Source organism: Phasianus colchicus, chromosome Z (assembly GCF_987193195.1).
Source record: "Phasianus colchicus chromosome Z, bPhaCol1.hap1.1, whole genome shotgun sequence".
In the NCBI taxonomy this organism is placed as follows: Eukaryota; Metazoa; Chordata; class Aves; order Galliformes; family Phasianidae; genus Phasianus; species Phasianus colchicus.
This window is the reverse complement of record NC_143476.1, coordinates 54,481,795-54,498,408: the sequence shown is the minus strand read 5'-3', so window position 1 is coordinate 54,498,408 and position 16,614 is coordinate 54,481,795. Positions and strand designations below refer to the sequence as shown.

Sequence of the window (16,614 nt, the reverse complement as noted above, 5' to 3'; positions counted from 1 at the left end):
GGCTGCTTAAATTTACTGCAGATTTTCAGTCCTTCAGATTTCCTAAATATAACAGCATGATTTGATCATTAAAGTTAGGAGCAAACCTGGGCTCTCTACTTCATTACCTTATCCTGGTTCGGGGGTGATAATATAGACATTTTGAGAAAATACGAGAAAATACTAACAAAAATCCCTGCTCATCTGGAGTTGATACTTTTTTTCTTTTAACAGGTTCCACTTTGCCATTGTTTCAGTGCAGTATTGGATGTTGATCTTGGAATTGAATCATTAATGTCTGTTGATGCGCATTTGGCTAAAGTCTGCAAACAAATTGTTACTACATAAGTGAGCAGAAGAGATTGATTCCTGCTTCTTTGATAACATGCTACCTGAAAGATAAATTCTTTTTTTTTTTTACCATATTTTTAGGTAGAAGATTTATTCTAGTAGATTAAATAGAAGTTGAAAGTTGTTAAAAAGAAATTCTTTGTCCTTTTGCTCAGTTTTGCCACCAGCTTTCCAAGATCTCCCCCAAAACCTTCCGAACTTTAGTGCCCTTATCTCTAGCACTCTCACTATTTCTTAATGCTCTATTTCACAACATTTCCTTCCGTTCTTTCTAACTTTTCCAACTGAAAATCCTTCCCTATAGCAAAGATAAGAGCAAGAATGATCAGTTATACACAACCACAAACGCAGTGTGAGAAGTGTGCTGATACGTAAAAGCTAGCATGATATTTTCCCTCTGGCACTCCAGTACTGCGTCATCACCTAGCTTTATAGAATTATGTAAGACATGCTAGCTTTCTATTAGGAACAAAATGACCTTCAGTGTTCATAAATTTTATTGCTACCTCCAGTAGCAGCAGCAGTGAAGTATGTTATCCTGCTGCTGTGTTTAACTTGGCAGGCAGCTAAGTATCTCATAGCTACTCGCCCACTCCTCACCCCCTTTCTCTCCAGAGGGATGAGAGAGAAAGCAAAATAAAAAAGTAAAATCCATGTGTTGAAATTAAGACTATTTACTAAGAAGGAAGAGGAGGGGAAAATATAATAATAATAATAGAATACACAAAACAACAGATGCTTAAAGCAATTGCTCATCGTTAACCAATTGATGCCAACCTAATACCTAGCAGCAGCTGCCCTCAACCTATTCCTCCCATTTTTACAGTTCTACACATTGTCACATTGTATGAAATATCCCTTTTGCCAGTTTGGGTCAGCTGTCCTGGTTCTGAACCCACCCAGCTCCATGTTCACCTCCATGCTTCCATACTCATAACTAGCAGGGCAGTGTGAGAAGCTGAGATCTCCTTGGCTCTGTGCAGCACTGCTCAGCAACAACTGGAACACTGGTGTGCTATCAACACTGCCATACCAGCCCTATAGACAGGACATGTGCACACCCAACATGTATATAGCACTCCATGAATTTTTCCTTTTTAAATATTTGAGCAACATTTCGTTGCTCAAATATGGTCAGATTTTTATCCTTTCTTCAGTGCCCTCACACTACCAAGCATTCATATACTTCTCTTACTGTTGCCGCTTCTTTTTTTTTTTTTTTTTTTTTTTTGCTTTTCTTTTTTCTCGCTGCAGCAGCAGCAGCAACAAAAAGGCCAGGAAAGAAGAATTTAATCATCAGTCACAGGCATTCTTAAAATCCACTTACTTGAACACCTTTGAAAGCTATTCTGTTTGACATTAGAACAAAGGGAGCAGTGATCTGTAGACACAAACACTTCAATCTGTCTCTTAATTTTCCTTATTTCCTTAAATTAATGTCATCTCTGCTCCAATCCTTCATCCCTGAGGAAAGCTCCCAACAGAATCTCACCCAATAATTGCCTTTGCTCTTTGCCATGCCCGTATTCCTCATATCACAAACTCATCCAAGACATTGCTATAGCTCAAACTGTTTCCAATCTTAACCTCTTTAATGCACTCCTCTGCATTAGTGAGCACCAGATTCAGTGACACTTCAACTCTGGTTGGTTTGTGTAACAGCTGGACCAGGAAGCTATCCAATGAACTTAGGAGTCTTCTAGACTGCTTGGAGCCCATGGCGTTGCCTTCCTAGAAGACATTCAGATGGTTGAAAACTCTCAACAAAATGACAGCCTGCAAGCATAAAAAATCTTGCAGTTGAAGCAAGAAGGCCTCATCCACAAGATCTCTCTGTTCAGGTGACCTGTTGTAGACCCTGACCACCAGATATTCTTTATTGATTTGGTCCCTGATTTTTATCCACAAACTCACAACCTACTCATGGCTGTTTCTCAGAGGCAGCTTTTTTGCAATGTATCCTCTTCTTAATGTAAAGGGAAACCTCATCCCTCTTTCCCTGCCAATCTCTTCTGAAAAGCCTGTAGCCATCAAACATCACACACTAGCTGTGCAAATCAAAGCCTCAGTGGCCACACTGCTGGGTACCAGTAGGGTCATCTGCATGCATCTATTCAATCCTCTAAAAAGTCTGAAGCGATTATCTAACTGATCAAAGATTGACATCTTATTATAAATTCAGTGAAAATCTGTTATAAATTACATGAGAGCCTGAGGAGGAAACTGCACTGTAAAACAATCTCTATCTGTAAGAAATTCTCATAAAAAAAGGAGTAATAGTAATGATGAAAAGTACTCTCATTAGAGTTTGTACCTTATCAACATAAAACATCTAGCAAAGGTTCTATGCTTCCATAAATATTTGTTAATGCAGATGCCGAATGACTTATTTGCTCTTCTTTACTTCTCCGGGCTTCAGCTGCATTACTCTAAAGTAGAATCACAGAATCACCAAGGTTGGAAAAGACCTCCAAGATCATATTTCCCCACTAACCCATGTCCCTCAGTACAAGACCTAAACTGTTTCTTGAACACCTCCAGGAACAAAGACTACCTCCCTGGGCAGCCTTTTCCAGTGCCTTACCACTCTTTCAGAGAAAAAGAATTTCCTAATGTCCATCCTGAATCTCCTCTGGTGCAAGTTCAGGACATTCCCTCCAGTTCTATCATTAGTTACGCGGGAGAAGAGGCCCACCCCACCTTGCCACAACCTCCCTTCAGAGTGTAGTTGAGAGCTATAAGGTCTCCTCTGGGCCTCCTCTTCTTCAGACTAAACAATCCCAGCTTCCTCAGCCAATCATCACAAGACTTGTGCTCCAGACCCTCACCAGCTTTACTGCCCTCCTCTAGACACGTTCCAGGGCCTCAATGTCTTTCTAGTAGTGAGGGGCCCAAAACTGAACACAATACTTGAGGCGCGGCCTCACCAAATCTGAATACAGAGGAACGATTGATTCCCTGCTCCTGCTGACAACACTATTTCTGATACAAGCCAGGATGCCACTGGCCTTCTTGGCTACCTGGGTGCACTGTTGGCTCATGTTCAGCCGAGCGTTGACCAACATTCCCAGGTCTGTTTCTTCCACATAGTCTTCTAGCCACTCTGCCCCAGTCCTGAAGAGTTGTTCTGGCCAAAGTATTGGACCTGGTCTTGTTGAACTTTGTCTCATTGGTCTCAGCCCAGCTATCTTGCCTGCCCACATTCCTCTGTAAGGGCCTTGCACTTAGGAAATTGACACCTCCTGCTAACTTGGTGTCGTCTGCAAACTTACTGAGGGTGTGCTCAATCCCTTCGTATATCAATAAAGATACTAAACAGGATAGGCCCCAGTACTGACCCCTGGGGAATAGGGGTGCAGAAACAGCCACAGCAACACCCTGAAAATATATTTGTCATGTACAACAGCCATTGTTGGTTCAGATAAAAAAGATCCTACAGTGGAAATTTCCAAAGTTTCTACACCAAGGAACACTGTCTCCTTTCCTTACAGGATGCACTGCATTCCACCACACATTTAAGTGAAAACACTCTTAGTGGTTTACAGAAAACATTATGGTATTTTATGGTTTGGACTTTAATTGAGGAAGCAGTTGAAAAGAGTATACCAAGCCATAAGAATAATTTATATTCTACATCTGAAATCTGAATGAATAAAAACTGGTATTGTATAAAAGCTTTTCTTTTGAGGCCTACAGAAATTCCTAAACAACAGTAGATTACTTCACAGAATGGATTCAATAAATCATAGCAAAAAGAAGTGCAAAATACATATTTATCCATGGCCATAGAGATTATTTCTCTTGTATCAGTATATATTGAAAACTGCAGGCTTTTTTGAGTGATCTCACAAGGTATCTTCATGTTTCAAAATCTCAACTCTATTCTCTCGATTTATAAAAGTAATTTAAAAGTAGACACCTGGAACAATTCTTTTTTCCTCTGTAGAACATTAGCCTCACCAACATGTAAGCACGGCAACTCAAACCCCAGGATGCTGCCTACATGTAATTAGTCAGTGTGACTTAAGCAGGGCCAGCATCTGGCTGCTTTTAATTTAAAATGTTTTTTTTGTGGAAGACAAAGGACTTAACAGCCTATTTGTTCATATGAGATTTGCAAGCCTATATGCAAGCCTCTAAACAACTCCTGCACTTTCCTTTCCTATTTAGTTTTTTTGTGTGAGCAGAGGTAATAAGCATTTTTTCATTTTAAAGCTTTTCACTAGAAATTACTTGCCTGTTTAAAAAAAAAAAAAGATAAAAGATAAATTCCCAGTGAAATCCAGCAAAGATAGTGGTGAGGAAGGCTTCCAGGGCTATTCCTAACAAGCAGATCATGTTAGAGCCAAGGAACACTTAGTCTTTCTAGATAAACAAATCCTAAGACACTTTTCCACACAATAATGTGGATTCAAAACTGCTGCTTGGAGATTTAGGTTGTTTTGCTTTTTCCAGATTTCTCTTTTATATAAAATTGCAATATTTCAGCTTTTACTTCTAGAATATAAGTTAGAAATTTGGTGTACTGCTCGCAACAAAAATGTTTTATGCTAACTAATTTTACTTCTGATGATTTCAAGGTCAAGCACTCAGCATTTAGTTTACTTCAGACAGCACAGAATTCAGTGGCATGTATCTCCTGCCACTTTCTGCAGATTTGTGCTTTTCTTGAGGACAGTAAACGCTAACCTGCATCATCAAAAGTTGTCACTGCTCCACAGAAGCAGAGCACTTCTCATCATATATATTCTTCCAGTTCTGTCTGCTTAGAATCTGAGGCAATTTCAACCAGGGACAGAGCTAGGGTGTAAAGAATACAACTCAAAATATTGTGAGCTAAAACAACCGAAGATGATAAAGTTTAAACCTGCAAGAAATATTGTTACTTCTCATAAGACTGAAATTATGTTTAGAATGAACAAAACACTTATTCTATACTAAAAACAGCTCAGCTACTACAATGTCTGATCTTGTGCTATTAACACACATTGAAAAATGTAAGAATATATTTAGAGGGGAGGTATTTTAACAAGTCAGGGGAAAGATAAAATCAGAACTCTTCATTTTGGAAATGTTAATAGGCTGTGAACTGCTATGTTTGGGTTAATAAAAAGCTACACTTTTCTTTCAGAGACTATTTGTATATGCTATTAGCAAGATCACAGACAGCCGTGCCCCCTTTGAGAAAAAAAGAGCTTATTGCTGAAATTGCCAAATTGTTAATGAAAATACAAGAACAAAAATGTTTAAAATAAATTGTAAGTCAGAACTTGATAGCAGAAGTTGTGGATGTCATGTGTCCACACTGAAGTGCTTAGGAAAAATTGGAATAGCAAATCAGCCTTATATTTCACAAAAACAGCATTTTTCCACATTTCATAACAAACATACTGTTTTGGGTAAGTGCAACTGAAAAGGAGAAAGCCGTGTGAAGAAGTGACATCTCTCTTTTCTACTGGGAATTTTCTTTTGTTGTTTATAAGAATTTCACTGTATAAACACCACACCAGTTTCCTTCATGTAAAATTACAAGCCTGGCACTTGCAGGCGACCAGGAGAAATGAAGCCAGACTTCCGTACTAGCATCACTAGATCAGTTACAATCTCTGCTTGTAAAAGACAAGACAACAGAAGCGCTAAAACAGTCCAGTAAATGGAGTCCAGTCTGGTGGAAGTCAGTAAAACTATAAACACAGAGGCTGCACATTCACCTGAAGGGAGATGCAAATACACTAAAACTGTCTCAACAACGAAGCCAGCCTGCACAGAGAAGAATGTTGCTCAGGTCTGATTAGAGCTTGAAAACAACTACAACGATAGCAATTTTCCATCATCCTTTACTTTCTTCTAAAAGCAGTATCTTCTTCTTCTGCCCTACATGTCTGCTGCTCCCATCTTCATCCCAAACATTTTTCTACAAGGCAGAAAGTGCCTTCATAATCTCACCACTGGCATTACGCTGCATTTATATGGGAATTACCACCAGTACCTAGCCCAGGAGATATCCCAGCCACATCTGTTTCAGACTTCAATGTAGGTTATGAAGTCTACTGGACTTTGACAAAGACAGATTTTTTCTGCAAGGAAGTGGATTTATGATCTTCCAGCAATAGAAAAAAGTCCTAATTTGATCCATATTCAAGCAACCAAGAATCAAGATTCTGTTTTGATGCACTGCGGAATACAGTGATACTTAGATCATATAAATAAAATAAGTACTTCAGTCTTGAAAGTTTTGACATGTCTTAATGATCTCACAGAATTTAATAACTCTGATAACTACAGAATAGAAGACTTTGGAAAAGAAACAGGTTTTTTTTTTTCTTACCCTGATTTCTCACTCAGTTTTCTTTCACTGTTGAGAAGCACTGCCTCTTCCTTCAGTTCTTGTTCTGTGAATGTGCTATTCCCAAGCTCCTGTTGATTATTTGTTTCCCATGCACCATTACCATCATCCACCTGCAACACAAAAGCACGTGTTCTTGTGATATCCAAACTGTCGTCCTTCGTAAACAGTGCATCGAAGGAAGAGCAGCTTTTGTGTTCAAATGATTTTGTAAAAGAAGTTTCTACCTGAAATTCCGCTTGAGTTTCAAGACTTGATTCCTGCCCCAAAGTAGCAGTTTCTGCTTTGCCAGAATGTCCAGACTCAAATTTTGGCATCTCTGACTCAGAAGAAATTTCCACAGGTGATATATCACAGACTTCATTTTGGCCCAATATAATCCAACCCTCATCTTGCCCAAATCTTTCTCCCGATTCCCTTTCATCCTCCAGTTTCTGAGGCAAAACAGAAGAGCTTTTCTCATTTAAGTCCCATGTAGCCCCACAAGCAGATTGGTCTTCCCTTTCATTTATTATGGAGATTGACTGAAAGGTATCCAATGGGCTTTGTGAAAAGCCTTCATTTGATTCTGTTTGTCCAGGTACAACAGCCTCTTGAAACACAAAATCGCTTTCCCTTGCTGAAGGCATATTTTCTTCCTCGGTAACAAGGATGTAATCCATCTCCACTGAAGTCGGATCTCTGTGAACCTGCATCCTCATATCCTCCTTACTCTCTGTACTTTCCAGTTCAGGGCTCTCAGAAGAATTTCTTGGCTTATTCTCTCTTCTAAGCACGGAAGTAGAGCCAGCTTCTAAAAAAATAGACAAACAGAAATTCTTTTTAGTTTTTGAATTACTATTTTAGACGCCATGGCTAAATCAGTACTGTGAGATAAAGTTCCTTTCAGTTTTCTTTGACAGACTCTGTTAATGTGTACTTGAATTTTACACTATCATAATCATTGTTAAAGATTATACATTAACACCATAATCACTCCTAAGGGAAAAATGATTCAGTGTCCCATAGATCCTGCACAAACAACAGAAACAACATCCCAACTTGAAAGTAAAAAAGGTTTACACATGCCTAGAAGAATAATACTAAAACTACTCCCAACAGCAGAGTTCTGTACATCAAGGAGACACATATCTCAACATTCAGCAGTAATACTCCAGACATTTCTTTCTTGTTTTCTTACCAGCAGGTGATCTTTTATCTCCACCTGGCGGTGAGTCGAGATCAGTTGTTTCTTTCAAAACCTCAGAAATTCCTAGAGCTACTTGAGACTCTAAGAATGAAGGTTCTGACATGTGATTCTTCTGAAGGATCTCTGGTAAAGTGTCAGACACCTGATCTTCGATGCTATTTTCTTTGGTCAATAGGATGTCTTCATCACCTTCCAAAGGAGTTAGTGGTAAAGGCTTTTCATAAGAAACATTGTTACAAAATGGCTGTTTTAACAAGAGTTCATCTCTTGTACATCTGCTGCTAGAGGGTTCAGCATCAAAAGACACATGGAATGGTGGAGTGTACACCACTGTTGACTGGCCACTGGGCATTTCCTTAAACACAGGAACATCTTTCTCAATTATGTCTTCATATTCTTTCGTTATGTTCAACTGATCATTTGAATTAGATTCAAAGCCCTCATTATCACCAAGAAGAAAGGATTTGGGAAAGAATATCTGTCTATTCTTTGATTCTCCTTCTGTTGCTTCACTGCCTGCTACTTCTAGTATATTAATTTCACCACATGTGCTCACTGGGATACTAGTGACTGACACGTTACAGATGTTATGTTCCAAACCCTTCTCAGATTCATCCAAGCACTCTGCTGGTATGTCATCATCAGTTATTGCTACCTTCTCAATATCAGAATATTTTCCAGCTTCATCCAAGGCACTAATTTCTTTCAAGTTCTGCTCTGCTTTATCAGGTAGAGGAGTTAAATTCATGGGAACCAAGTCTGTGTGGAAGGTCACTATTTGAGACAAATCTGTCGGTGTTCCTTGATAACTTACAGGAATATAACTTTCAGGGAACACATCTTTCAGATCTAATGATATCATTCCTAAAACTTCAGTGGGGATGTTGACTGATTCAGCTGTCTGAAGAGCAGGTTTATTTTCTAGATCATGTTCCAAAATTGCAAATTCGAGAGGCTCTTGAGAATTAGAAGACATAAGCCGATATGATTCATCAGTTTTCCTCAGATCATAGTCTTGGGGACTATTACTTTCAGATTCAGCCTCTGTCTTCTGCATTACTAACTGGCTCTTTGTGTCAGAATCTCTCTCTTCACTCTTACTTGATTGCATGTGAGTCATCTGACTATCTTGCCCTTCAGGTTTTACACTAATCTGGGAAGATGGGATAGAGGCATGCTTAACTTCATATTCTTGGCACACATCTGGACTGTTTGATGCCTCAGAACTATTGTCTTGCTCACAATGATTTACTATGTCAGGATTTTCACTAACTGATTTCAAAGTGACAGGCTGTTCAGCACTAGTCCACAGGTCAGGTTCCACTGAAAACAACTGATTGCCTTCTTTTGTGTTATCTTGTAAAATATCTGGGATAAGTGCAGTTTGGGAAACCATTACATTCCACATTGGACTTGACTTCTCTGTCATTTCAAAAGATAAGTCTTCTACAGTAAAAGCGCCTGGCAGATGGTGTTCTACTGTTTCACAGGTGTCCAGCTGTTGTTCTAAAGGAATGAGACTTGCATTTCCCTCATGCCCTTCTGGTTGATCAAGTACTGTGGTTTTTTGATCTGCTGTATTTGACATATCTTGTTGATCATATGAAAAAGGATTCTGTGAAGTCAGTTGGTTACTCTCATTTGTGGGGAAAAACTGTTCTTTCAAGTCTCTTTCTTCTGTATCATCTAGTATAAAAGGATCATACTGTTTGAACTCCACAGTGTCTTCATTTACTTGACTATCAGAAATATTCATAGGATGTAATAGCCTTCCATTTTCTTCGACATCATTGTAGAGGTGAACAGGCTGATTTACATCATTTGGTTCAGTAGAATGTGTTACTGTTAGCTCTTCATTTTGGGCAGGTGATCCACAGGACTCCTCCTTATTGTTTGTTACTTCATATGTTACAGAGTGACTTGAGATTGAATACTGGTCTTCCACCAGATTTTCTCCACAAGTTGGTGAATTCCACCATTCTGAACTGTCATATGGAAAATCAAATGTTCCTACACTGGATTTCCGATCAGTTCCTAAATCAGCTTCCAATGACAAACTCCACATACCACTTTCTGCAAAGTATTCTTCTTTTTTACCACCAACAGAACTCATTGTTGCATCTGCATTCATCTGATACAAATGTGAACCTTCTGTGCTACCCACTTTCTCGCTGCAAAGACTCACTTGAGTTTTATTCTGAAGTGTTTTGCACTGATCTAAATATTCAGAAGTCTCATTATGCCCCATTATGTTAAAGTCCTCCTGTGATATATTCTGAACTTCAATTGCTTCAGGGTTTTTATTTAAGATATCTACAAAGATCTCTTCTGCCACTTCTTTTTTTGCATCCAAATTGTCTTCATTTGTTTCAGGACTTGTTGCATTTGATTTTGCATATTCTGAACCAATTTCAAATAATTTGTGCTCCTTGTTTTCATATGTGGAATCTTCATTCAGTTCTTCTGGACATGCCTCTGAATTCTCTGAATCCTCATTTACTTCTGGACTTGATAAAGAAGATACAGTATCATCATCTACATGAGCATTCCAAAAATCTAAACTTTTGGGAACCTTATTCTGTGCTGTGCTTGTTTCAAATTGGTCTTGATATTTATTTCCAAATTCTCTGATTTTGCAAGCCTCCTTAAGATTTTTATCATTTTTAATATCCCACATATCTTTATTTTTTTTGTGATTACTGTCAACTGGAAGTTCTCCCCAAACATTCACTGATGCATCACTTAAATTAGGGCTCGTTCCACTTGAGTGTGTATAATCATCTATTGAATCACTCCATACACTATCTTCCTCCAAATAACTTCTGATCTGTATATCCTTCGAAAGGCTGCTTGTGGTGGTTGCCATTTCATGGACTTCACTTGCTTCAGGACTTGTTCCAGGAGATTTCAAATCCCCACGTTGCTGTAAATTCCAAGCAGTTTCAGGAAAACTGTTATTAAGTGTTACACATAGTTCTCTGCAAACCTTATCAGCAGATTCTAAATTTTCAGAATTTTCATTTTCCCCCAAAGCTATATCGTGTGAAAATGAATTATCCATCACAGACATATCTGTGATGTCAGGAACACTGACATAACCAGCAGAAGGACTCTTCTTAAATTTAGTAGATGGAGACTCATCTATGAAAAATTTTTCATGAGTGCTGCTTAGTTCTGAGCTATTTTCAGAAGACTCTAACTTAGAATTACTTATGTGTGGGTGGTTCAACACTTTATGTGAGCCCTCTGTTATATCTCCCAGTGTTTCTGGTGGTTCATTCATCAAAGGAATTGACATAGGTAAATGGCAACTGGGGTCATTCTTTCCAGAGTCATTCCAGATGTCTGACTTTACAGAGACTTTAGAAGAATTATTTTCAAAGATATTTTCCATCTCAGGACTTGTTGTATCCTCTATCACTATAGTCTCCTTTTCATCTTTCTCAGGCTGTGATGTTTCACTGCACCTGTAACTTTGTGGTCCAGAGTCATCAAAAGATTCATAATTTCTGTCTTCCTCAGAAGCACTTGAAGAAGACTCTGCATCATTTTGTGACAATTCCTTCCTCTCCTCCTGACTGATTAGATTACTCTGATTGAAAAATGACTCATTATCTGTGTCTAAGGCTTCCAAACTAAAACTACTCCCTATTTTTCCTAGTGATCTAGAAAACTCAGATTTTGACCTGTTGTCTTCTGAATCTGTGTTACATGAAGGCTCACTGCTGTCTTCTGCTGGTTTGCTGCAAATGTCAGTAATAGTTTGTTTTCCATTTGTCTCATCTGTTATCTTACATTCATCTTCTCCTTCCCGAGAGATGACAATGGCATTGCCCCAGCCTTCCTTACAATCCTGCTCAGTTTGTAAATTCCATGAGTTAAGATGTTGCCCTAAATGCTGACTATTCAACTTTTCATCAACATCTGGAGTGTTTTGTGCTGGCTCCTTACTTGGTGTCTCATTTCCTAAATCACATATTTTCAGATCCAAACAATTTCCAGCATCCGAAGTTGGTGTAGATGTGCCTGTGTCTTCTACAGGAGCAGTGCTCAATGTTTCTATCTTTTCAGCTAAACTTTGTGCAGTATTTAATTCATTCTGTGGTGGTGATAAGTCATTCACTGTTTGATTGTATAGTGTTGTAACTGTTTTGTTTTCAGATGCAGAAAAGGTATTTTCATTGGTATGTACCTCAGTTGAAAAATACTGATCTGTTGCTTGTTCTGAATTAAGTAACAGTTTAGCAGAGGTAGAAAGAGCAGTACTGTTCGAATTTCTTTCTTCTAATTGGGCATCAACATTATTTAAGGGCATGCTCCAAATGTCTTTGGATCTTGAAAAGGGCATGTTTGTAGGAGACAATAGTTCATTATTTGCTTTCTCAAGTACTTTTGGTTCAGCCAAATTTGGGCTTATCAATATATCAGTAATTGTTTCTTGGACAAAATCTTTGCCTTCATTTTCTCTTCCATTTTCCACATATGTAGGTGATAAATAAGAATCAGATGTTGAGTAATTGGTGTCTGGTGGAGAAACAGCAAAGTCTTCACCTATATTTGATGAACAAAGATCTGAGTGTTTATACAAGAAGGTATCATCCCAGGGCACCACTATTTCTGTTACTTCTTTCCTGATGTTATTATCATACATATTCCAGGTCTCTACATTTTCAAGTTGTGTTGGTCTGTTCTTAGGGTCGCCAAATAGAGTTTTTTTCTCTGTTTCTAATGTGGAGTTATTCTGCATATTGTTGATATCAGAATTTGTATTTTCAGATGATTGACTCTCTTCTAGGGAATAACATCTTTTTTTATCCCAAGCTTGTAAAGATACATGGGTAGGTGAGTTTTCAGTCTCATTGTCTGCTACAATTTCTGAAGGATCTGATAAACTATGTTTTGTTATTGTCCATTTCTCTGGAACATTCACTGATTTTTTTTGTCTATCCAGTCTGGACATATTCCATACTTCTTCTGAGGATCTAGCACTATTTTCTGCCTCAAAATTCATCCAGACATCATAAGAGTCTCCTTTCCCTTCCCCATCGGACCATGCATCTGACATCACAGGTGTTGGCTGACTGATCTTCCACGCAACATTAAAACTCTCTGGTTCTTGTTCTGTCCCCTCTAAAGAAGCAGTTTGCAAACTCAAATGTTCACCGTTTTCCTCTTTTTCCTCTTGTTTTCGATTATCTTGTTTAAACTGATTATCCCACAGACCTGTTGTTGTGTATTCCATTTGCTCAGGCTGTTTTTGGAGGAATATGGAATCTGATGCTCTTCTATCAACATGTCCTTGTAGCAATGGGCTTGCTTTACAATTGTTCCACAAGACAGGGCTTTGAAATACAGATTCTTGTTCACTTGAACTCCATGTATCAGCATTTCGGGACTCTAAGTCAAAGCCATCCCACCAGCTTCCATATCTAACACGTGACTGAGAACACTTTGTGTCCTCTATTTCATTTATTTTTTTAATGACTTCTTGTGGGAAAAATAAAGGCTGCCCATTATCTAGTGGTGAAGTTTCTACAAGACTGTTCATAGGAGTTGGTGGAATTCTTGAATCAGCAGATTTCAACATTTCTGGTGAGGAAGTATCACCCTCATCTAAATTAATCAAACTTGAAGTTTTCTCAAACATTTCTTCTGGATTCACATCAAATTCAGCTAAACTATCTTCCTTCTTTGATGTCATAACTAAGTCAGTTGAATAATTTGCCGTATCACTTTCTATCAAGTTTGCTTCGTCATGTTCTTTCTGCACAGAAAGTTGTTGCCCTTCTGATGAATCACTATTAAGGAAATAGTCATCTGCTGGAGAACAGTCAACAGAACGAGAAGATGATTCAGATGGAGCTGTAACCATTGGTGCTAGATCAAAATTGAAAAGGTCGAAGTTACCACTGCTGTCTCTAGATTGAGGTTTCTGTTCTTCTGCTACCGCTCCTTCAGGAATAGGGCTGTAGGAATCAAAGCCAGGCAGAAGACTATGATGGGAAACAGCACCTTCTGCAACAGGGCTGTCATCACTAAGGAAAACTGAGCTCTCCTTGGAAGACCGGCTGCTTCTAATGGTAGCCAAGCCACTGTCTGGACTCACAAGGTCTACATTAAGATCAACATGGGCTTGAATGGATCCATTTAAATCCTGAGGGTTTTCTATAAAGTTGACAGAACTGGTCTGTGGTTCTACATCAGATCCATATAACTCCATAATACCAGAAGACCCTTGTGAAAGTGGAGCACTCCCAGCAACAGCTTCAGTAGAAGATGTTCTACTGTTTGATACCATTTCTGGTTGTCTTCTATTCATGACTTCCTTAATGAGAAGAAAAATTTGATCACAGGTAACCAAAGAATTTTCTTGATGATAAATAAGAATTTGGTCACATCCACACTCCAGTGGATCCAGCTCCAAACAAGGATTTTGACATTCTTCTAATTCGCAGCAAATCTGTTGAAAAACAGGATGTTTCAAAGACAATTACAATTATAGGTAGCAGGTCACAGTCTATTCCACTGCGCAACTGTCCAAGTCATAGCTATCTATTCCCATTTACCTACAACAGACACTTTACACACTAAATAGATGAAATATTAAAAGCTTGGTATAAAATATATATTATGCAATTGGGAATAATGTTTACATTAAATGATACAATTTGACTTTCAAGTTTATTTTTCACTAGTAAAAGGAAATCCAAATTCTTAATTATTGCCTTAAGAAAAATCTGAATAAAATATATAAAGGTTATGCAAGAAAAGAATTTCTAGAATAATCAAGTTCATAAAATAAATACATTTATGTTGATCCTGAAGCAATACGGTCCTTTAGGTATCTGTTTCTAAAAGGAGAAGTTTTAAGAAAAAGACAAACGTACAAGGAGTTGCCCTGTGGTAATTTCCTCAATTTGGGGACAAATAGATGGGAAAAAGATAGACAGCATCTGAATTTGGATAAACTTTTGTTCTAGAAATAATTTGGCACAATTTCAGAGCTTAAATTATTAATGATAAAATACAAATATATATGAGATCTGGTCAGTTCCATTTATATGATTGTTCATGAGCTATCGTAAAAGAGTAGATCGCAACCACTGTCCTTTGTGACATTATGTGTATTGTATATTAAAATATAAAAACAAGCCAAAACCAATTAAAAAAAAACATCTGTTTTGTACAGTCTTACTGTACTTCCTGTGAATATCCAATTTTTCTATTAGGCTGTTCTGAAATAATCATGTATAACACAATCTTGCATTTCACATCACATTAATAATGCGGTCATTTCAAATTGCTATTCCTTTGCCAGCCAACTGTAGTTCCTTCTTGTATCCACCTAGTTTTTAAACTTTTGCATATACTTTTTTAAAAAAACACTATTTTCCAAGAAAAATACTTCTAAATTATTTTTCCAGGTACTTACTTGATTGCCTAGCTCTAAGTTTTCCGAGTATACTGCAATTTGCCGTTTTGTTTGCTCCTCATCTGACAAAGAGTTGGCCAAAATGACAAGTACATCAAACCCATATTTATATATGAATGCTTTCAGATCACCAATGAGGTTCCTGTGTAACAGGCAGTCCTGAAATAAGGTAAGAAATTTAGAGGTCAGTGCATTTTTCTTACTCTTTCCATCCAAATCTGTGGTGAAAATAATCAGAAACACTAATACACAACAGTGGCTCTAGTCATAGAATCATAGAATCACAAGGTTGGAAAGGACCTACAAGATCATCTAGTCCAACCATTCCCCCATTACCATTTCTACCATATAAACCATATCTTGTAGCTCCTCATCCAGATGCCTCTTGAACACTGCCAGAGACGGCAACTCCACCACCTCCCTGGGCAGGCCATTCCAGTGCCTGACCACTCTCTGAGAGAAAAAGTTCTTCCTTATGTCTAATCTAAATCTCCTCTGGTACAACTTGCAACCATTTCCTTGGGTCCTGTGTGTTGCCTTGGAGAAGAGGCCACACGCCTCCTCATCACAAACTCCTTTCAGAAAGTTGTAGTGTGCAACAAGGTCTCCCCTGAGCCTCCTCTTCTCCAGACTAAACAATCCCAGCTCCCTCAGCCGCTCCTCATATGCTCCAGCCCCCTCAGCAGTTTCATCACTGAAGAGCAGGTCTAGCAGGGCATCACACCTGGTAGTCTCTCATACCAGCTGTGTAAGGAGGCTGTCTTCCACACACTCTAGAAACTTCTTGGACTGCTTCCTCTCTGCTGTATTATACTTCCAACATATATCAGGGAAGTTGAAGTCTCCCATGAAGTCTCCCAGTGCTGGCGATTGTGCATCTTCTGCAAGCTGCTCATAGAATGCCTCATCCTTCACTGCACCCTGATTAGGTGGTTTGGCCTCTCTCCCAGTCCTTATCCATAGACGCTCAACTTTATGATTCCCAATTCTTCAACATCAAAACACTCTGTAATATAAAGAGCCACACCACCACCCTTCTTCCTTTGTCTATCCTCTCTTAAGAGCTTATAGCCAAACATCACAGCACTCCAGTCATGGGAGTGGTCCCATCATGTTTCGGTAATAGTAACTAGGTCATAGATAGCCTGCTGCACAATCACTTCCAGCTCCTCCTGCTTGTTGCCCATGCTGTGTGCATTGGTGTAGATGCACTTCATTGAGTCATCTGCCTCATTCCCAGCTCAAGCATCATTCCTCTTAGACTAGTGCAATGTAGAATTAGCTAGACTTTGCAGTGTATGTTATCCATTCTTTTTC

At 38.6% G+C, this 16,614-nt stretch overlaps 1 protein-coding gene across 7 annotated transcripts in view; it reads right to left on the bottom strand.

Moving 5' to 3' along the window:
* Window positions 1-16,614, bottom strand: part of PRUNE2 (prune homolog 2 with BCH domain) — a 138,406-nt gene that overhangs the window by 40,670 nt on the left and 81,122 nt on the right. For 4 of the 7 annotated variants that reach the window (XM_090130806.1, XM_090130807.1, XM_090130808.1 and 1 more), the window contains exons 7-9: window positions 15,298-15,456; window positions 7,857-14,325; window positions 6,659-7,469 (exon numbers count right to left, since the gene is read on the bottom strand). In XM_090130806.1, the coding sequence (XP_089986932.1) occupies window positions 6,659-7,469; window positions 7,857-14,325; window positions 15,298-15,456 (7,439 nt within the window). The remainder of the gene's footprint in view (window positions 1-6,658; window positions 7,470-7,856; window positions 14,326-15,297; window positions 15,457-16,614) is intronic. The other 3 variants (XM_090130810.1, XM_090130812.1, XM_090130811.1) reach the window with 1 other exon arrangement.